Source organism: Trichomycterus rosablanca, chromosome 14, assembly GCF_030014385.1.
Source record: "Trichomycterus rosablanca isolate fTriRos1 chromosome 14, fTriRos1.hap1, whole genome shotgun sequence".
In the NCBI taxonomy this organism is placed as follows: Eukaryota; Metazoa; Chordata; class Actinopteri; order Siluriformes; family Trichomycteridae; genus Trichomycterus; species Trichomycterus rosablanca.
The window spans coordinates 8,265,916-8,288,095 of NC_086001.1; the positions used below are offsets into that span (position 1 = coordinate 8,265,916).

Genomic DNA, 22,180 nt, shown 5'->3' on the forward strand with positions numbered 1-22,180 from the left:
AATCATTTTATCATAATTTATTAAATTTTTTTATTGGTAAACATTTTCTTGCAATAAAAATGTGCATAACTGTTCAAATTTTGCTTAGTTATTTTTGCAGTCGATTAATCACGGTTAATTTGGTTCTTTAATCACGATTAATCTCGATTAAAAAGTTTTATCATGTAACAGCCCTAGTTTAAACAAATTACATTAAGAAATGATGATGAAAATTCCTTTGCAATAGACTCAAATGAGCTCTGAGATGCATTATGTTCAGTGACTTTGAGATGGTTACTTTTGTTACTCTAAATCAGGGGTGGGGAACCTCCGGCCCGTGGGCCGTATACGGCTCACCGCTCAATCAAATGTGGCCCAAAATATGTTTCCTAGATTTTATTGTCTGGGCTTTATGCAATTAATTAAACTTTAGACGAGACAACAGACATAACAAATACGAGTTATGTTGCCACATACCAGTTGCGTTTTGCCACGACGTCATTGCCCCCAGATATTTCACAGCTGGTCAAGACCAAACATTCACAACCGTCACATTGAAATTATGATAAGGTAAGTCTGAGATCAAATATAAACACTGCATACCATCAGCATCATGTATTTATAAAGCCTATATTATTTGGCTGTATGTTGCGTCATTGTAGTCTGTGGCCCATGACCAAGTAACTATTAATCTGGCCCTCAGTGGATAAAAGGTTCCCCACCCCTGCTCTAAATCAATGCTTTTCTATGGTTACATTCTAAGTCCGTTTGAATCTTACATAAACTTGTTTTGTGAAGGTTGTTACCATACTGATAGACCCCACATAGTGATGTGAAATAATAATAAACACACACTTCTCTGTAAATTTCTTACAATGTTTTCTTGGCTATAAATAAATTAAATGACAATTTATTAAATGGCAATTATTTGGCAATTATTTTGTATGTTGTAGTACAATTAGAGGGAAAAAAACTTTTACTATATTTATAAAATACAAACGGTTTTAAGGCTTAATGTTTTTAAGTCACAAAAAACAAAAGATAGACAGCAAGAAAAAGGACAATACAATACGTTAGAGAGAAAATGGCATCTCTTCTGGCATTTGAGAATGACAAGGAAAGACAGGAAAATTGCCCCCATATCTAGTTTAAGTGTGTGAAATTGTTCATTATCCTGTGACGAATTAGGAGAGACAGAGTCTGTATGGCATTTAAAACAGATCAACCCTACAAAGCCATGGAAACAGAGGACAAGTCGGCAAAAAGGAGAGAAAGAGAGGAGAGAGCTATCCAGGACTTAAAAACATCCTTAGAATTAACTCCGGCCTCAGGTAGAATAATCCATCCAGGAGCTTTTAGGATGCCTGGCTCAAGCTAACAACAAAAATCTTACTTGTAGGCAAAGAATAGTTGGACATGAAAATGTTCACCATGTGGGGTCTACAGTATTTTTTTTTATTTTATTATTATTTTTTTTTTTTTGCAATTTTCCTTCCAATTTCCTCCCTAATCTAGTCGTATCCAATTTCCCTGATTGCATTACGCTTCCTCTGTACCGATACTACCCTCCGCTGCTGACTGAGGAGTGCCCCAACTGACACGCCCCCTCCTCTTCAGTTATTCATTTTCATTAAAACTTTTCTCTTCATTTAATCAACGTTATGCCAACAAACCTTTAATTTAATTTAATTTAATTCAATTTGGAATGCTGTCATGTGTCTATGCGGGTTTCCTCTGGGTACCTTTATTTCCCCCTAACTCCCCAACATTTCCCAGTATGTGGACTGGCATGTTTGCTCTAGTTATAAGTGCATGAATGAGTCTGTAAAACCCTATTATTACTGGTGCCCTGCCTAGGTAGTACCCCCCACCCTTGGAGCGGTCCAGGTCCTTTCTGTGTGGAGTTTGCATGTTCTTCCCGTGTCTGTGTGGGTTTCCTCCGGGAGCTCCGGTTTCCTCCCACAGTCCAAAGACATGCAAGTGAGGTGAACTGGAGACACTAAATTGTCCAGAACTGTGTTTGACACTTTAAACTTGAACTAATGAATCTTGTGTAATGAGTAACTACCTGTCCTGTCATGAATGTAACCAAAGTGTGTAAAACATTATGTTAATCGTAATAAAATAAAAGTAAATAAAAAAAAATAGGCCAGAGGTTCTCAATCTTGGGGTTGCTGCTCCACATGAGGTCACCTCAGATGCAGATGAGGTTGCAAGAGAAATTTAAGCTTAAGCTTTTTATTACATGAGGTTCTCCACTCATGTTACCACATCTTTCTGCTTGCTCTTGATGGCCAAGTCTTACCGTTAGTCTTTTTACATTTAGTTGCTAATTACAGATATTAAAAAGCCCTTCGGCCTTTGAGCCCACGGTGAAGTTAAGCTTGTTTATTCCAGACCTCCAGATTTTGTTTTTTCCACTAAAAAAGACAAGTGAACTTTATACAGATAAGAAATATAACTGGATGTGTGCTAACATGAGGTATAGAACATTCTACAGATTTTTTTTCAGAACATGAGTCAAATATATTAATTTGGAACTGCATTTGTCATACATCTCTTCCAACTGCCAACATGCTTCTACCACCTAGGTGCCTCTAAATATCCACTGGCAGTTACCTTGGAAACTACATTAAGCAAATCAATGAAGGAAGTGTCACTGGATAGGGAGGGCATACTTCTCTTTTTCCCCCTCTCCCTCCATTCTGTCCCCCTCCTTTGCTCTCTCTCAGTCTCTCTCTTACTTCCTCCCTCCCTCCCTTTGCCTTACTTCTTGCATTGTCAGATTGCACGCTGACAATCACTACTCAGGCTGTTTTGTGTTGTTGCGTCTGATGGAGTTCACTGGAAAGTGGCCCGGAGGTCTCAGATCCCACGGGAAGACGCCGAGCAAGCAAGGGTATCCCCTGACTTTCTCGACCATCCTCTTGCTCATGTTCCTGGCTACAGGGCTGGCTTGACTTGCTTGACAATTTTTTTGTCTATAAGACGAGAACTCCGGGAATTGTAGTTTTTTGTTGTAGTTTTTTTTTGCTCAACTGTTGAAAGACCTTGGAATCCTGGGGGACAATGCGATAAGTGTGCTCCAACATGACAAACCTGGATGGCCTTGAAATCATCGCCGTCCTGGTGGTCATGGGACTTTTCATCAAGGTCCTGGAGCAGTTTGGACTTTTCGATCCAGTTGGAGGAGAAGGTAATGTTGTTTTCAGTTGGTCATTCAGATTGTCAGCTGAGGTCAGGGAATGTATTTATTGTGCACAGAAAGTCTGAGTGATGCTCGAGCATCCTGAGGATCCCTCCGCAGCGTAGGTTATGGAGTTTGGTTACTCGCTGCAACTGTTGGCTCTGAAACTTTAACCCGTCAAACCTTGAGCAGCCCCCACCCCACCTCACCTCCCTCTGCTTTTCAGCTTGGTGCATTTACAGCCTAATCAATAGCCCAGCACAAACAGGCTTTCAGTGACGCTCATTTGATGTCTCCATGAGGAAATCTGAGTCTTTGATTTCCATTTACCAGGGGGTGTATTTCTGAAGAATAAGGGCAAATTGTTTTGCTCAACATGGGCGGTGTATTTCCGGAGGATAAGAGCTAATTTAGTGGTGTTTTCCAAGAGCTTTACACTGTTATAGCTTTATTGCTTTATTAGTTGATGTGAAATGTGTGTTGTGGTCAGGAGTTTTGCAGATTAGATAGTGCTCATTAGCAGATTTGGTCAGCGCAGTGAGTGTATGTTGACTAGCCTCTATAATAATAATAATAATAATAAAAATACAACTTTTTATACCCACTTGAACTCTCTTAATGTAACGCACTTTAACATTAACATTAAACAGCCATTCTGTCTATTCATAATTTTGTTTACCACATCATATGAACTGGCCTTGGTATCCTGATCAGCTTCAGACCCTTTTATTGATACCTTGTATTCATATCAGTTGTTTATCTGAGGAACAGTGAGGGTCTGGTTGTAAAGATGTTATATTTCTGTTTGGTTTGGTTCGTTTGGGGAAAAGCTGTTTTAAACCTGGTCTACCTGAAAACATGGGTCAAGGGGTTTTATCAAAGTATTTTTGATTGTTGACTTTGCTTTATGTAAATGTAATCTGCTCCTGGGCAGAAATGCAATACAAAATAACCATATGCACATTAGATTTTTAATAAAATAAACCACATCATATGAACAGGTCTTGACCAGATCAGCTTCTGACTTCAAACTCTTTTATTAATACATTATTCAGTACTCATATCAGTCAGTTATCTCAGGAACAGTGAGAGTCTGGTTGTAAAGTTGTTACACTTAAACTTTTGTTCCAATTTTGAACCTGTTTGGTTTGTTTGGGGGAAAATCTGTTTTTAACCTGGGTGTGATGCTGTGTTCCAGTCTCTGGTAGCTCAGTGGGTTGTGGTAGCTCAGTGGTTAAGGTATTGGACTTATCATTGCCAAGTTACCACTGGCTTTAACTCTATGCTGCCAGCTAAGAGAAATTTGTAAATAAATATACATCCTTGAACATGCTTTAACATCAACATTAAACAGCCATTCTGTCTATTAATCATTTTGTTTACCACATTATATGAACAGGTCCCTTTATCCTGATCAGCTTCAGACCCTTTTATTGATACCTTGTGTTCATATCAGTTGTTTATCTGAAGAACAGTGAGGGTCTGGTTGTAAAGATGTTATATTTTCACTTTTGTTCCAACTTTGATTCTGTTTGAACATGTTTGGTTTGTTTGGGGGAAAGCTTGTTTTTTAACCTGGGTACGATGCTGACCAGTCTCTGGTAGCTCAGTGGTTAGGGTACTGGACTTCTTTGGGCGGCACAGTGGCTACATGGGTAGCACTGTCGCCTCACAGCAAGAAGGCCCTGGGTTTGATCCCCAGGTAGGGCGGTCCGGGTCCTTTCTGTGTGGAGTTTGCATGTTCTCCCCGTGTCTGCTTGGGTTTACTCCAGGTGCTCCGGTTTCCTCCCACAGTCCAAAGACATGCAAGTGAGGGGAATTTGAGATGCTAAATTGTCCATGTCTGTGCTAGATATAACCTTGTGTAATGAGTAACTACCGTTCCTGTCATGAATGTAACCAAAGTGTAAAACATGATGTTAAAATCCTAATAAACAAACAAACAAATTGGACTTCTTATAATAAGGTTACCAGTTCAAGCCCCACCATTGCCAAGTTGCCACTGTTGGGCCCCTGAGCAAGGCCCTTAACCCTCAGTTGCACAAATTGTATTGAATTCAGTGATAATTGTAAGTCGCTTTGGATAAAAGCATCTGCTAAATGACGCAAATGTAAATGTAAACGCTCTGCCTGAAAACATGGGTCAAGGGGTTTTATCAAAGTATTTTTGAGTGTTGACTTTGCTGTATGTTAAAGTGATCTGCTTCATCTCATCTTTAATTTGAAAACCAATAAATTCATAAAACAATCATTTCTCTGACCCATTCAAACACACTTATCTTCAACCAACAGTTGTTTTATTGTCTAAACACCAGCAAGTCTAATCTTTGTGGTGTTTTAGAAAATACAGTGTTGTGTTGTAATCTTCTACAAGAACGCCATTCTGAGGCCCAAGACTGGAAGACCCAAGGTACCCACAGTACTTTCGCATCCTAGTATCATAAAAGGCTTTTAGACTCATCTCTTCAATTATTTATTTATTTATTTTAAACCCCCCCCTCCCCCCTCCCCCCTCCCCCCTCCCCCCTTCCCCCCTTTTTTTTTTCTCCCACTTTTTAGCGCATCCAATTTCTGCCCATCAATCATCCTCTCACTAATGCTGGTCCCCGCTATTGATTGGGGAGGACGAGGCTGCTCCACGCCCCCTCCGACACGTGCACAGCAATCGAACATCTTATCACCTACACTTGACGAGTGCAGTGCAGTACAGCGCCGTGTATGGAGAGCCACACCCTCTACCGCACTCCTTTCCCATCTCCGTGCAGGTGCCACCAACCAGCCAGCAGAGGTCGTAATCGCACTAGTCTGAGAGAGAGTCCCCATCCGGCTTAGTCCCGCCCCTATCTGAACAACAGGCCAATCGTTGTTCACGTGGCCGCTCAGCCTCAGCCGGCAGGCAGAGCCGAGATTCGATACGATGTATTCAAGATCTCATCTCTGGTGAACAGCGTGTGTTTTTACCGCTGCGCCACCTGAACGGCCAATTATTTATTTATTTCATCAACATTATGCCAACAAACCTTTAGTTTAATTTGGAATGCTGTCATGTGTCTATGCGGGTTTCCTCTGGGTACCTTTATTTTCCCCTAACTCCCCAACATTTCCCAGTATGTGGACTGGCATGTTCGTTCTAGTTATAAGTGCAGGAATGAGTCTGTAAAACCTTATTATGACTGGTGCCCTGCCTAGGTAGTACCCCCCACCCTTGCCTCTAGTGTTGTGGGATAGTCTCTGGATCTACAGCAAATCAAATCAAGATAAAGCGGTAACTGGATATAAAGGAAGGGTTGGTGCCTTAAAGCTTTAGCGTAATGGATCTGATCATGGTCTCCGCTTACTGTTGGTATGGTTGGTCATGCCGTCCCTGTGTTTACATGCCCTCCTTGTGTCTACATGATTTTTTTTGGGTACCCTCATGCCTTAATCAGGTTATATTTACATCTGGGGCCCAATGTAGGTATAAGAATAAAAAGGCTTCCGTGGATTAATGATAAAACTGATGTAAACAAATCTTCCTTTGTTTGATCAGATCCCCTTTACATTCATTGTCTTTGGCAACAACTTAGTAAAGCAGTACTCTGAGCAGCAGCCGTTTTTATGTGTTAAAGAAGCTGAATAAATCAAAGCACAAGCATAACACTCCCAGCCCAGACCTCCCTACTGATGTGTCTCTTGGAGTGTGCCCAGCTAAGAATACGTGCCAACTCCGGTTGCTCATCTTGAGATTAAAAAGTAAAGTTCTTTTTACCGTCCTCGCCCGGGGGTTCGTGCCAGACTCAGCCTGGGCGAAATATAGATATATTTATCTGTCTCCAGGCAAAGCGTTAGAGGAATACATCGTGGGCAAAATCCAATAAATTTTCCAGACAAATTAGGTAAAGTGCTATCTTTAATAGCAGCTGTTTTAATAATAAAAAGTGGCTTAGGAATTGAAATAAGCTCTGGGTGGAGGGGTTTTATTGCCCGTCTGTTCTGTTGGAAAACTTCAAGCTTCATTATTTTTATTCTGTCTCTGGTGGAGGCTGAGTTCACTGCACCGCGCCTTTAGAGCGGTAAATTATTAATAGCAAGAAGCATGCCAACACTTGCTGCTTCTGTTTAGCACCACATAGCTTAATGTCAGTGAAGTAGAGTAATGAATACGTGTCAAAGTACTGTCAGGTGAACAAGAGTCAAACTGTGCAGAGGGCATTTCTATTCAAGGGATGTCTGGCTTAGTCTCTCAACTGTGGGGTATTGCAGCTTGAGACAGGTTGTCTCCCCAACAACTTGGCTCACACAAGAAGAGATGTCGATGGAAATTGGAGCTGATTATTCAGTAAATGTCAAGACATTCATGTCTTTTTTTGTAGTAGTTGATTGGTCCTGTCCTTGGCATAGACCTTGTAAGTGCTATTCTTATGTAAACGTGATATTGACTATGACTACAATCATTGATAGCTAGTAATTTTTTTTAAGCATTTTCTCCCCATTTTCCTCCCGGTTTAGCGCACTCAATTTTGATTGCATCCAAGGAGAGCACGTCGCCGTACACGCCTCTTTCGACACGTGCACAGCCCTCCTCTTCTCGCCCCTGCATTCTGCACAGGCGTCTCTTCCGCCAATCAGGGTCCTTACACAGCGTCTGAAGAACCACTCACCCACACATAGTCCGGCCCCCACCTTGCAGATATCTGCTGCAGGCACTGCCAATTATGCCAGCTAGATGGCGCCCAGACAACTGGAGGCAACACCGAGTTTCGAACCGGGGAGTTCAGAAACTCGGTGCTGGTGTGCAAGCTGGGCGCTGATAGCTAGTACTTTTTGACCTAATACATGTACAAGGGATCTTCAAAACGTTTCCACACTTTTATATTTTACTTGGAAACTGAGGGTGGGAGGAGTAGTAATTAATTGTGTCTGAGAGACTGAGAGAGCTTATAGTCCGGATTTAGCACCATCAGATTTCCACCTGTTTGGATGCTCAAAGATGCTTTAAGGGGAAGAAGATTTTCATGTGATGATGATGTGAAAACAGCGGTGCATCAGTGGCTACACACTCAACCAATTATAACAAGAACAATACTTTGCAGTTTGCCAGCAAAAAGTCTTTTCAAATGGTCTGAGAAGTGCTGCTCTACAGCTCATTGACTTTAGCTAGATGCAAGACCAGCTTTACTAGCACAGGACTAATCCAACATCCTAGACAGAGATTGTGGTTGGAAATTGGATGATTATTGTTAAGAATATACCTAATTCACGACCGTTTCCTGTGAAATTCAAAATGTAAGGTTTTAATTCACATTGCGTTCAAGTGTCTCATGTTTACTGGTTAATCTGCGCTATGAGGTGTCCTAGTGTAACTGAGCATCTTTAGAGTTCTCAGAGTTTATAAAGTAAGAAATAAACTGTACATACAAACTATCAGGAGCAAAATACTTTACTGGCTTGTTCTTTTGAGGCGCAGCTCAGACTACCGAGATGATCATATGTGTAGAGAAGCACACTTTTCCATTGATTATGGAATCCCCGAATAAAATGCACTCAATACTCAGTACAACAGCCAATTGTTGTTCATGCAGCCGCCCAGCCCAGCCGGATGGCAGAGCTGAGATTCGACATGATGTATTCGAAAATCCAGCTCTGGTGTGCTAGCGTATTTTACCGCTGCACCACCTGAGCGGCTTGAGGACAAATTTTAGGGAATATTGGGCACCAGGTGTAAATATAGCCTGATTAAGGCATGAGGATATTCAAAACAATCCCATGTAGACACGGGGAGGGCATGATCAACCATACCAACTGTAAGCAGAGACCATGATCAAATCCATTACGCTAAAGCTTTAATGCACTAATACTTCCTTTATATCCAGTTACTGCTTTATCTCGATTAGATTTTGCAGTAAATCCAGAGGCTATCCCACCACAATAGAGTTAAGGGGTGGGGGGTACTCCCTGGGCAGGGCACAAGTCATCATTGGGTATTACAGACTCATTCCTATACTTATAGCTACAACAAAAAAGTCAGTCCACCTTCTGGGGCATGTTGGGAACATAGCCCTAGCTTGATGATAAATATATTATACCATTGTAAAAGCCTGTCTGAGCCAAGCACTGATCTGGGCGAGGACAACATGTAGCATAAAGATCCAGTTATACCCAATCAACTTAGCTTATCAACAGCTACTTAAATGTAAAATCATATAATAAAATGCTAAGAACCTTCAATGTCAACATTTTTTTTGATACATGAGTCTGGAATCTGGAATCAACTTAGGCCAGCATGTTTCTGATATATTTATACATTCAAAGAGTTTTATGGTGAGTAGTTGATCCAGAGTCTTTAATCAGATTAGAAATGGTGCTCTTTGGGGACATGATGCTTATGTATGATGCAGGGCACTAGGAGTCCCGAAACACCATGAGCTATTTTTGCTATTAATAAGGTGCAAAAAAGATTTGCAATGTGGTGAAATGTTTATTTATGGCTCATTAAAAAAGTCTAGAATTTTCCTGTAACATGACTAGTTATCGGGGTCCATATGCAGTGAATCTCAAGCAAGCAATTTCCAAAATGCTAATACAATTAAAAAAAAAGCATAGAAGAGCATAAGGGACAAAGTCCAAGGTCAAACATATTAAACATATTAAATGCAGACAAGTACTTAGAGCACATGGTTTGGAATTGCTGTGACAATCCGGAGTAGTGTTTAATCAGACTGAGACTAATGAGCTACAAATACACCTAATCAGTAATCATGATGATGACCTACAATAGGTGCAATCGGTCTGGACATTCTGTATTTATAATAGTACGTCTTGTGCAGATGGGGTGTGAAGACTCTATATTTAAATGGCATTCATTCATCGGGTCTGTCTGAAAAACCTTGTGATCTCTCCACATAGACGCATTTTACATCACCCTACACTTGCTCCCAAGAAGAAGGCTGTCCGAATTCTTGGATATTTTAAAATGCTGCTTACTGAGGTGCCTTAATTCTGAACGATAATCTGACTGAATAACAAGGGAGCATCCGATGCTTCCATAGCGGTGAAGGCAATCCCAGCATTCAGTGCGGCACAACTTTTCTCACAAAAAATACAAATATAATGGACGAGCTCTTGTGAAATATAAATACATTCCCGTTGATTTTTTATTTGTATAAAGGTGTACAAGTGTCATTTATTTGCAAATTCAGGCCTGTCAGTGACAATTTTACTGTTTTCGTTACACAAAGGAAGATTTTAGCTTGCATGCTAGCGGGTTGTGCCGCCTCAGCCCATTGGTTTGAATGGCCTGAAGCTAACAGTGGTGACGTAATCGCCGTAATCACTGTGTAAGCAGTGCGTCTAAATAATCTACCTTATGACTTTGATGTCTTATTAGAATCCTCTATACTTAGGCAGCTGTCTAGGTAGGCAGTAGGCAACAAGGCAGACCCATGGTCTCTTTTACCACCGCTTTGTCCTATTCAAGGTCACAGTGGGTCCAAATCACTGGGCGAAACTTGGTAGATCTCTCCTTAGACAGGTCACCAGTACATTACAGTGCATTTTGTTGACATGTAGGAATTATTTATATAGCAAAAGGGGCATGGGCACCCTACAATGATTAGTGTACATGGGAGTGTGTGTGGAGGATGTTGACATCGCTCTTTTATTTTAAGCAATAACTGGTTGGCATATCGCAATTGGTAGTGGACACATTTATCCATGGAATCTATCCATCCATCCTTCCATCCATCTATCAATCATCTATCTATCTATCTATCTATCTATCTATCTATCTATCTATCTATCTATCTATCTATCTATCTATCTGTCTGTCTGTCTGTCTGTCTGTCTGTCTGTCTATCCATCCATCCATCTGGCTATCTACCTATCTTTCTATCCATCCATCCATCCATCCACCCATCTACCTATCTACCTATCTTTCCATCCATCCATCCATCCATCCATCCATCCATCTGCCTATCTACCTATCTTTCTATCCATCCATCCATCCATTCATCCATCCATCTATCTACATCCATCCATCCATCCATCCATTTATCTACATCCATCCATCCATCCATCCATCTATCTACATCCATCCATCCATCTATCTACATCCATCCATCCATCCATATGGATGATCCCAACAGTATTCAGTGAGGTTAAGGTCAGGGCTCTGTGCAGACAACTACCATTGAACCATCGCCCATACCAAACTTTTCAAGGCGCAGTCATGCTGGAACAAAAAAGAGCCTTCCCCAAACCATTGTCACAGTTAAAACCATAGCATTTATTTTACACACCTGTTAGCAATGGGTGTGGCTGAAACATCTGAAGTCAGTAATCTAAAATTGTCTACATATTTTTGACCATATCAAATTTCCAAGTCAACCAATTTGATAATTCAGTTATTTTTTATTTTTTAATTTATTTTCATTATATCATAGCCATAGCATAGATATTTAGATTTATTAAGACTGCCTGAGATGTCTTGATTAATTCTCATTATTCTATTGATGAGTTTAGTCCCACTGGTCCATTATTCTGATTAAAATGGCTGACTGACAAACTTTATTTAGGCAACAGAGGGTCAGAAAATCGGTAAGAGACCTGCAGGATGGGGAGGGTGGCGGCGTTGGCAAGCACTACAAGAAAGAGACGGCCTATTCGTTTTCATTTATGGCTCTATAGATAAAATGGCAAGTTTACAAGCGGAGACATCCCTATGTGTAATTGCCAGAGGTAGCAGGGTTCCAAAAAGCAGTAAACCACAGAGGAATTTGTTTTGTCTAAATAAGCAATGTCACAAGCAATGTCACAGACGCTGTATTTTAAAAAGCAAAGGTCCTAAAAAGAGTCAACAACTTAAAAAAATATATAAAATTGAAATAAATTTAAGCTGTTTGTGAATAGTATGTCTTCTTTTATATGTGAAACAGTAAAAGCTTTGTGGAACCCAGCTATAGAATGCTCCTGCAGTCCTGCATGCAGCTGCATTTTATACATTTGCAAAAAAATTTCTGTCATATACACCAAGCAGGCATAACATTATGACCACTGACAGGTGAAGTGATAACACTGATTGTCTCTTCATCACGGCACCTGTTAGTAGGTGGGATATATTAGGCAGCAAGTGAACATTTTATCCTCAAAGTTTATGTGTTGGAAGCAGGAAAAATGGGTGAGCGTAAGGATTTGATTGAGTTTGATGAGGGCCAAATTGTGATGGCTAGACGACTGGGTCAGAGCATCTCCAAATCTGCAGCTCTTGTGGGGTGTTCTCGGTCTGCAGTGGTCAGTATCTATCAAAAGTGGTCGAAGGAAGGAACAGTGGTAAACCGGCGACAGGGTCATGGGCGGCCAAGGCTTATTGATGCACGTGAGGAGCGAAGGCTGGCCTGTGTGGTTCGATCCAACAGATGAGCTACTGTAGCTCACAATGCTGAAGAAGTTAATGCTGGTTCTGATAGAAAGGCAGCCTCCAATTTTCTGCTAAGGCATTCCACCATTCTTTTGAATATAAGTGATTTTAAACACCTGTCAGTAGTGGGTGTGGCTAAAACCTTAACTCAGTAACTAGGCGGGGTGTATTATGTGGACATCTAAACATTTGTATTTGATAAAGATCTTATTCCACTGCTCAGCCGGCCTTGCTTTGTTCATAAAGGCATTGTCAGTTATAAGGACACAATTTTCTGCAGTCACTGTTGCATTTAAAAGTAACCTTGCGTATGAGGGCACTGTCATAGTTAAATAGTAAAAGTCCTTCCCCAAACTGTTGCCTCAAGTTTAAAACCACATAGTTATACAGTCGGGTCACACAGTGGTAACAATCCAGTCCTGGTAACCCTGTGGTGCTGTTGGCTGAATATTTTTTTTGGTTGGTGGACTATTCTCAGTCCAGCAGTGACAGTGAGGTGTTTAAAAACGTAATCAGCATTAATGTGTCTGATCCACTCATACCAGCACAACACACACTAACACACCACCACCATGTCAGTGTCACTGCAGTGCTGAGAATGATCCACCACCTAAATAATACCTGCTCTGTAGTGGTCCTGGGAGAGTCCTGACCATTGAAGAACAGCATGAAAGGAATGCAGAGCAAAGCATGCAGAGAAACAGATGGACTACAGTCAGTAATTGTAGAACTACAAAGTGCTTCTATGTGGTAAGTGGAGCTGATAAAATGGACAGTGAGTGTAGAAACAAGGAGGTGGTTTTAATGTTATGGCTGATCAGTGTATTTATGGTCAGTATAATAATTATAACTATAGCTATTTACATATAGTGTTAGGTATATTAGGTATATACAGTATACATAATAATATATACATAAAGCTTATGTGAGTGGTCAAATAAATCTGCTTTGAACAGCAAATCAGAATTAAACAATTTACACAAATTACTGCACATTCATCTCAATGATCTCATAGAAAGCATAAGAGAAGAACAGATTGAACAGATTGATATCATAACATTGAATAAGAGCTCCGCCATCATGGCAGGTTGTAGAAAATATTAAGATTTGTTTCACTCTGGTGTCTGACAAGTTATTAAAAATGCATGGGGCGGGTAGAAACCAGAGGCCTGTCATCACACAATCTTTCAATAAAACTTTCATGTCCAGGACCAGCAGCAGCTATTGATCTTTTCAGCCATACGTTGGAACACGTTTAATAGAAACATGAGCTCTGATGGATGGTACTTGGATTTGGTATCGTTAACTTTCCATAATGAAATTAATCTCATATTCCTTTCTCTGTCTGTTTCTCTGCAGTCCATTAGTCCGTCTTGTAATATGGTTACCGTAAGTGTGTTAGCTTGATTACTTAGAAATTGCTTTTCTAAAGAGCCTTTGAAAATTTGTAAAAATTAAGAATGACTGCAAGACACAACACTATTGTAACAATACATCTACACTAGGGCTGAAAAATCATCGATGCAAATTTTTCGCATCGAGTCATTGTTTAATCCATACAACTATTTACAGCTCACGGTGTTTCGCACTGACTTTTGCTTTTGCACAACGCGTTCACGCTGTAGGCAGGTGACGTGAAGAAGCCGAGGGCTGCATCAGAAATCTCATACTTAAACAGTACTTAACAGGATTTAAACCGGGTAATTTCCGTGTACAGTTTAATGAATACTACGTATTTGGACACGCTCGCCGCTCCTGCATACTGTTCAGTATGAAAGTGCGATTTTAAACACAGCCAAGATTTGATAGCGCGGACTGCAAAATGGAGAGAGAGAGAAAACGACAGAAAGTTGGGGATTATTTTAATCTGGAAAAAATTAACATCCACACCATCAGAGCGTCCATCTACACCAGGGGTGTCAAACTCATTTTCACCGAGGGCCACGTCAGCATTATGGTGGCCCTCAAAGGGCCGATTGTAACGTATCCTGCTGTGATTGCAGTCTGTTGTTTTTCTTGGAGGTTAAATTCTGCATTTATATTGTCCTCCTTTACCACAGACACAGCCTCATAACACAAGAGACGCACCGGTTTCTCTTCCTGAAGCACAAACTTGTTTTCATTTTCATTACATTTTCTCCTTCTGCTTAATTTTCTTACTTATCTTCTTTTTGGGATTATGTGTAAATATTTCTTAACATCATCTACTGGTGGGATGGGATCACTTTGCAGGTCACAAAATCAGCATGCATTTTGAGAGATGCAGTTAATGTAGGATTTTACAGTGTATTTTAAGACAATTGTTCTGCCCTCACTAATAGTTTATCCCCCTTGCTCAGACAGACAGACAGACAGCTCTCTTCAGAATACAGTCGGTTTTATTTGCTTCCCAGCTGTGTGATACACTGTGTGCACCAGAATGAAGTAAAAATACAAACAATAAAAACAATAAAGAACTTAATACAGTAAAAGCACACAGCTGTAGTCAAGTGTTACATCTGGTACAATATGAGATTTAACCAAACGTAAAATAGAGGTAAGGAGTTATCATTTTGTGTAAAGATACTAATTGCTATAGTAACGGTAACAATTGTATTTAATTACGGTAAATTTGTAACTAAAACGCTGTGATATACTCACTAAACATTTACAAACAACTGAGAATATAAACGCCACTACTTACAGACGATGCTTTGGTATTATACTGCAAGATAATTATTTATATTTATTATTATTGTTTACATTACTACCCGCATTCTTTTGCCATAAAAGTCACATGGCTTCTCAGCGAAGGTTAAAGTTAGTTGCCATGACTACGATGTCACCAGTAGGCGCAGGTGTCCTATTAAATTATAAGTGCGTCTCTGTAACGACTTGAACCATCACAACAATCGTACAGTCGTTTAAGCTCTCGCGGGCCACATAAAATGACGTGGCGGGCCGGATCTGGCCCGCGGGCCGTGAGTTTGACACCCCTGATCTACACCATCCACACCATGATACACTGACTTTTCTTCATTACAACCACCACAGGCTTTTTTGAAGGCTTAGGCGAACACACATGTACACGCACACAAACGCCAAATCTACCTCATCTGGGAGATACAATCCTGACAGAAATTTTTTTGCCTCCTACAAATGCCACAAAGCCTCCCAACAAAACATAAAAGGTTTATGTAATGCGTGAGCTGTAGCTGAAACTTAGTTCTGAAAGTTGCACAAATTAGAGGCATAAAAATATGCAGTTTATTTTAGGAGACACGTCTTATTTAATCTTATATGTATTTATTTTTGCTTTTTATTAAAGCAAAAGTATTTCTTATCCGATTACTCGATTAATCGCTGGAATAATCGATAGAATACTTGCAGCCCTAGTCTACACTGTCAGCATGTGCAAACTCTAAAAGCAAACATCTGTGAACTGTTAGACAGAGCATCACAGGGTAAGGGTGCATTCACACGATAAGCGGCAAAACCGTTTTTGCGCTGACTGTGCCGTGGTTTTCTAAGGAGTGTGGCACTTACCTGAGCAGTGCACCGCTCACTTTTACCGTGTTGGACTCGCAATTTTTGCGCTTACCTGATTGAACCTTGACCCAGTTTGCCGCTGACCTTTTTAAAGCGCCTCCAATGAGACGAACTGTTTGATATGACGCAGTAAAAGCAACACAGGCAGCAACAACAACAAAGGAATTTTATTAGGGAAGAGAACTCATAACTAGTAATAAAACCCTGCCTTATATAGTCATTCTTTTATAAACACAACTCCAGGTCTGACTGTGGTCAGTCTGTGTATTGCTTCTTAAAAAAAGATGACAGCTGCTGTCCTGTACTGATAAAATGTAATGATTTCAGTCTGAAATGAAAAATCTTACCTCAGAGTCAAAGTGCTGCTTCAAATAGAGAAATAGCTTTGTATTTTTCATTTTCTAGCCCCATGTGGAGCCCAACGTAATTTTTTCCCCAGACAAAATGTAAATATTGATCCAGCAGTTAAAGCTGTGATTTATTAGACAGAGTAAAAGGCAAGAAACCAATGCAGCCCGTCTCCATCAGTCTTCTGCAGTGCTATACGTGACAGACGCTAGTTAGCTGGATGGAGTGAAGTTTGTAGGAAAGAGATTTTTTTACATAATTTCACTTGTGTTTCTCTCAGTCAGTCATTAGATGCTGTTAATATGAATCTGGTTCTACATAAGCTGCAGTTTACAGCCTCTGTTCTACTGGGAAGGCTTTGCACTAGATTTGGAACATGATAGAACATCTATCTATCTATCTGTCCGTTCTTTTCTGTTTCTTTCTTCTTCTTTTTTTCCCTTTCTTTATTTTCTTTTTCTTTCTTTTTCTTTTTTTCTTTTTTTTCTTTTTTTTTCTTTCTTTTCTTTTTCTTTCTTTTTCTTTTCTTTTCTTTTTTTCTTTTTCTTTTCTTTTCTTTTTTTCTTTTCTTTTGTTTTTTTTCTTTCTTTCTTTCTTTTTTTTTCTTTTCTTTTCTTTAGTTTTTTCTTTATTTTTCTTCTTTTTTTTCTTTTGTTTTTTCTTTATTTTTCTTTTCTTTCTTTTTCATTGTTCTTTCTTTCTGTTCTTTTTCTTTCTTTGTTTTTATTATTTTTTTCTTTCTTTTTTCTTTCTTTCTTTCTTTCTTTTTCTTTTCTTTTTCTTTTTTCTTATTTTTTTTCTTTCTTTCTTTTTCTTTTTTCTAAAATGGGTCTTTTTTTCTTTTTTCTTTCTTATTTCCTTCTTTCCTTTTCTTATTTTATTTTCCTGCTTTCTTTCTTTATTTTTTCTTTCTTTCTTTTCTTCCTTTTTATTATTCCTTTAATTCTTTTTGTTCCTTTTTTATGCTTTCTTTTCTTTTTGTTTTTTCTTTCTGTCTGTCTATCTGTCTGTCTGTCTTTCTCAGTAAAGCTAATGGTCAGGTGTCTAAATGCTTTAGTATTTAAGTATACTCCCTGCGAAGTATGCTTTAGCTTTAAGTATTAAATATGTATAACTAGCAAAAACCATTAATTATTTTCATTACATTTAATAGCAATCATATTTGTTTCATCTCTTTCAAGCTCGTGAAATGTGTGCTTTTGCGCTGCATGTAGCAACAGGTAGCTCTATTATGTCACGGTATCTTAATGCTGTAGCATTAGGATTTTCCTTCACCAGAATGAACAATACCTTTTGACAATATCTAAGCTGCTGCTTAATTAATCAGCTGTTGTTGGTTCCAGATGTTTTTATTTTTATCTTTTTAAATAGTGACATAATGCAGCATTTAATCAGCAAATCAGGCCTGAACCCTTATTAAAAATTCAATTTAAACCCTTCATCAATTTAATCTTCATCACTTTGCAGGTGGATTAGATCACACTCTGAATCTTTTTTTCCACTCACAGAGTCAGACTGAGATGAATAATTAATACTGGCCAGGTGATTTATTCCTGCATGCCTATTACTAACTGAAACTCATTAGGATTTGAGGGCAGGTTCATTAGCAGGTGTTTGAGGAGGCTTTAGGGGAATCTGCTATGTATTTATAACCACAGAACTTTTATGTCTTCCAAAAGGGAGCAATTAAGCTGTCATTACACACTATATTCACGTGTGAGGTCAGTTAATGATATTCTGTGTCCTGTAACAGTTTATCTTGGGAGGAAAATTGGCTTTATTAATCATTTATATATTATGATATTGTGTGTTGAGTTATGTAGGACCAGGTTCAAGTGTTTGAAGTGCTATTCTGCTAGTCCGGCAATAATGAAATAATAAAATTACATTGTTTTGGAAAGGTGGGTGGGTAGGTTACAGTGCAGCTTTAGAGGAAGCACGTAAATGTCTTTTTCTTTTCTTTTTTCTTTCCTCTCCTTTCCCTTCTTTCTTTTAATTCTTTTCTTTCCTTCTTACTTCCTCCCTTCCTTTTCTTTCTTTTTTCTCTTTCTTTCTTTCTTTCTTTCTTTCTTTCTTTCTTTCTTTCTTTCTTTCTTTCTTTCTTTCTTTCTTTCTTTCTTTCTTTCTTTTTTCTCTTTCTTTTCTTTTTTCTCTTTTTTTTCTTTCTTTCTTTCTTTTCTTTTTTCTTTCTTTTTTCTTTCTTTTCTTTTTTTTCTTTCTTCTTTTCTTTCCTTCTTACTTACTTCCCTTCCTTCATTTCTTTCTTTCTTTCTTTCTTTCTTTCTTTCTTTCTTTCTTTCTTTCTTTCTTTCTTTCTTTCTTTATTTATTTCCTTCTTTCTTTTCTTTTCTTTGCCTTTCTTTACTTTCCTTCCCTTCTTCTTATGCAAACCAGAAAAACTGTGTCTAGGATTATTCTAAAAATTCCTGAACATTTTACAATACATTTAATACATCGTCTGACCTTACAAATGCTCTTTTGATTAAATAGGCACAAATCCCCATATGCTTTCTTCAAAATCATGTGGGAAATATTTCCGGAGGAGTTGTTGTTGCTGCAAAGCAGGGTGCAATGCAATGGAGTTGTAAGCTCAATAATACAATCCTTTATTGTTTTGACATCTGGACTTCTGAACCAGACTGTTCTTTCAATGCTGATAACATATTGTCAGCAAACAGCTCAAACTTTTATCATTTTTTATGATGAACTCTTCCTGTCTTCAGTCCAGCTGTGCTATATTTTCCTTACATTAAAGTTGTCGGTGTGAAAGCTTTCCTGGCATCTATAAGCTCTAATAGAGATCTGTTGCACCAGCTGGAGAAAGCAGGTGTGAAAAACAGAACTCAATACAGCAGCAGGATGTGTGAGTGGTTTCACCATAGCCGTGAGGCTTTGGAATATCTAATGATACCTTAGGTGTTTTATTTTTAGCAGAAGGTGGCCATTAGCATTTCTCAGAGTAGTAGCATGGTTGCCTTACAGCAAGAAGGTCCTGGATGCGATTCCCAGGTGGAGTGTTCCGGGTCCTTTCTGTGTGGAGTTTGCATGTTCTCCAGGAGCTCCTGTTTCCTCCCACAGTCCAAAGAAAGTCAGGTTAAATGGAGATACAAAATTGTCCATGACTGTGTTTAACATTAAAACTTAAACTGATGAATCTTGTGTAAGCAGTAATTACCTGTAGACATAATTGTGAAATCTTAATAAAATAAATAAATATGAGACAAACAAAAACAATTTATGGTCTATCAGAAAGGGAACTTTTAAGGCCTTATATATTATTTATTATATGTTAATTTTGTGTAGTATGATTTTAGTGCCTTTTTTATTCTTGTTTATCTGAAGTGTTGAATATACATAACATTTCTTTGTAGGTTTAGGTGTGACGAAGTAAAAAAATGCATGGATTTATAACTATGTAGTGCCACCTCCTGGTTGCAGAAAGGTTTGGAGATAAAATCCTGAATACAAGCACAGTGAAAGAAAGGCCTTTTTTTCTTAATTGAAATGGAGAGAAAATGGTTCAAAAGCCAATTATTCTAAACTGATTTCTCTATTTCTTGACTTGCTTCTTATATTGGATCCTTAACTGCCCTCAGTTTTCTGGGATGTTTCCCACAAACCTTCGGTGTGTCTTTGGGAGTTTGTGCCCATTTTAAATTGAGGAGACATACACTATATTGCCAAAAGTATTCACTCACCCATCCAAATCATTGAATTCAGGTGTTCCAATCACTTCCATGGCCACAGGTGTATAAAACCAAGCACCTAGGCATGCAGACTGCTTCTACAAACATCTGTGAAAGAATGGGTCGCTCTCAGGAGCTCAGTGAATTCCAGTGTGGTATCGTGATAGGATGCCACCTGTGCAACAAGTCCAGTCGTGAAATTTCCTCACTACTAAATATTACACAGTCGACTGTCAGTGCTATTATAACAAAGTGGAAGCGATTGAGAACGACAGCAACTCAGCCATAAAGTGGTAACCACGTAAAATGACAGAGCTGGATCAGCGGATGCTGAGGCGCATAGTGCGTAGAGGTCGCCAACTTTCTGCAGAGTCGATCGCTACAGACCTCCAAACTTCATGTGGCCTTCAGATTAGCTCAAGAACAGTGCGTAGAGAGCTTCATGGAATGGGTTTCCGGATGCGGTGGTGTAAAGCACGCCGCCACTGGACTCTAGAGCAGTGGAGATGTGTTCTCTGGAGAATCACGCTTCTCTGTCTGGCAATCCGATGGACGAGGCTGGGTTTGCTGGTTGACAAAAGAACGGTACTTGTCTGACTGCATTGTGCTAAGTGTAAAGTCTGGTGGAGGGGGCATTATGGTGTGGGGTTGATTTTCAGGAGTTGAGCTCGGCCCCTTAGTTCTAATGAAAGGAACTCTTAATGCTTCGGCATACCAAGAGACTTTGGACAATTCCATGCTCCCAACTTTGTGGGAACAGTTTGGGGATGGCCCCTTCCTGTTTCAACATGACTGCGCACCACTGCACAAAGCAAGCTCCATAACGACATGGATGAGCGAGTTTTGTGTGGAAGAACTTGACTGGCCTGCACAGAGTTCTGACTTCAACCCGATAGAACACCTTTGGGATGAATTAGAGCGGAGACTGCGAGCCAGGCCTTCTCGTCCAACATCAGTGTCTGACCTCACAAATGCACTTCTAGAAGAATGGTCAAAAATTCCCATAAACACACTCCTCAAACCTTGTGAAAAGCCTTCCCAGAAGAGTTGAAGCTGTTATAGCTGCAAAGGGTGGGCCGACATCATATTAAACCCTATGGATTAAGAATGGGACGTCACTCAAGTTCATATGCGTGTGCAGGCAGACGAGCGAATACTTTTGGCAGTATAGAGTATGTAGTAGTACAGGTGTTGCTGATTGTGCAGTGTATATGAATGGTATGTATTTACAGTGAGTGACAAAAGTGACTAAAATGCACAGAAATATTGTAGTAATACAAGAGTATATAAGTATAACATATATACAACATATACCTTACAGTTTTGCGGGTGTAAATAGTGCAATAGTGCATTGTGCAAATATAGATGAAACAGTATACTTGTAAAAAGTGTTCAGTGCAGTACAAAGTGTGCTGTGATACTTTTTAAAGTGTTGAGGTGGAATTCAGGAGGGTTATAGCTTCGGGGAAGATGCTCCTCCTGGGTCTGCTGGTGCAAGAGCGGAGGCTCCTGTAACGCCTGCCAGACGGAAGCAGAGAGAAAAGTCCGTGATGATGTTTCTCGCTCTGCCCAGGCAACGTTTGTAGTAAAAGTCCAGTATGGTTGTGACTTTACACAATGGCAGGGTCAGTGCTCTGCGGTCACACCAAACTCTCAACAAGCCACGCCTTTATGGACCTTGCTTCGTGCAAAATACTGTATTACACATAGTCCTTATCTAATTGATTTCAAACACCTGTCAGCTATTGGTATTTCCGCACCACCTAAACGTATTAGAGGATGCTGTTTGCCATATAGTGATTCCATCTGGTGACGTCTCTCTGTGCCCATATAGAGAGGGCTAGTTTGCCTGCACCCATTAAAAATATATAAAATAAATTAATGCATTGTGTGACAATTCTATCCAGCTTTCGTATCAGGAGCATAATTTAAGCACTGTGGAATTGTGAAAGAATATATATATATATATATATATATATATATATACAATCAGTCATAACATTATAACCACCTCCTTGTTTGTACGCACATTGTCTATTTAATTAGCTTTACTTACCA

General features: G+C 39.4%; 1 protein-coding gene across 3 annotated transcripts in view; it reads left to right on the plus strand.

The window, feature by feature from the left end:
- Window positions 1-22,180, plus strand: part of LOC134325913 (Kv channel-interacting protein 2-like) — a 161,039-nt gene that overhangs the window by 127,876 nt on the left and 10,983 nt on the right. Inside the window, exon 1 of one of the 3 annotated variants that reach the window (XM_063008111.1) lies at window positions 3,070-3,175. The exons of the other annotated variants lie outside the window; for them this stretch is intronic. Within the exon in view, the coding sequence (XP_062864181.1) occupies window positions 3,070-3,175 (106 nt within the window). Of the gene's footprint in view, window positions 1-3,069; window positions 3,176-22,180 lie in introns of those variants that run through there. 3 annotated transcript variants of the gene reach the window in all.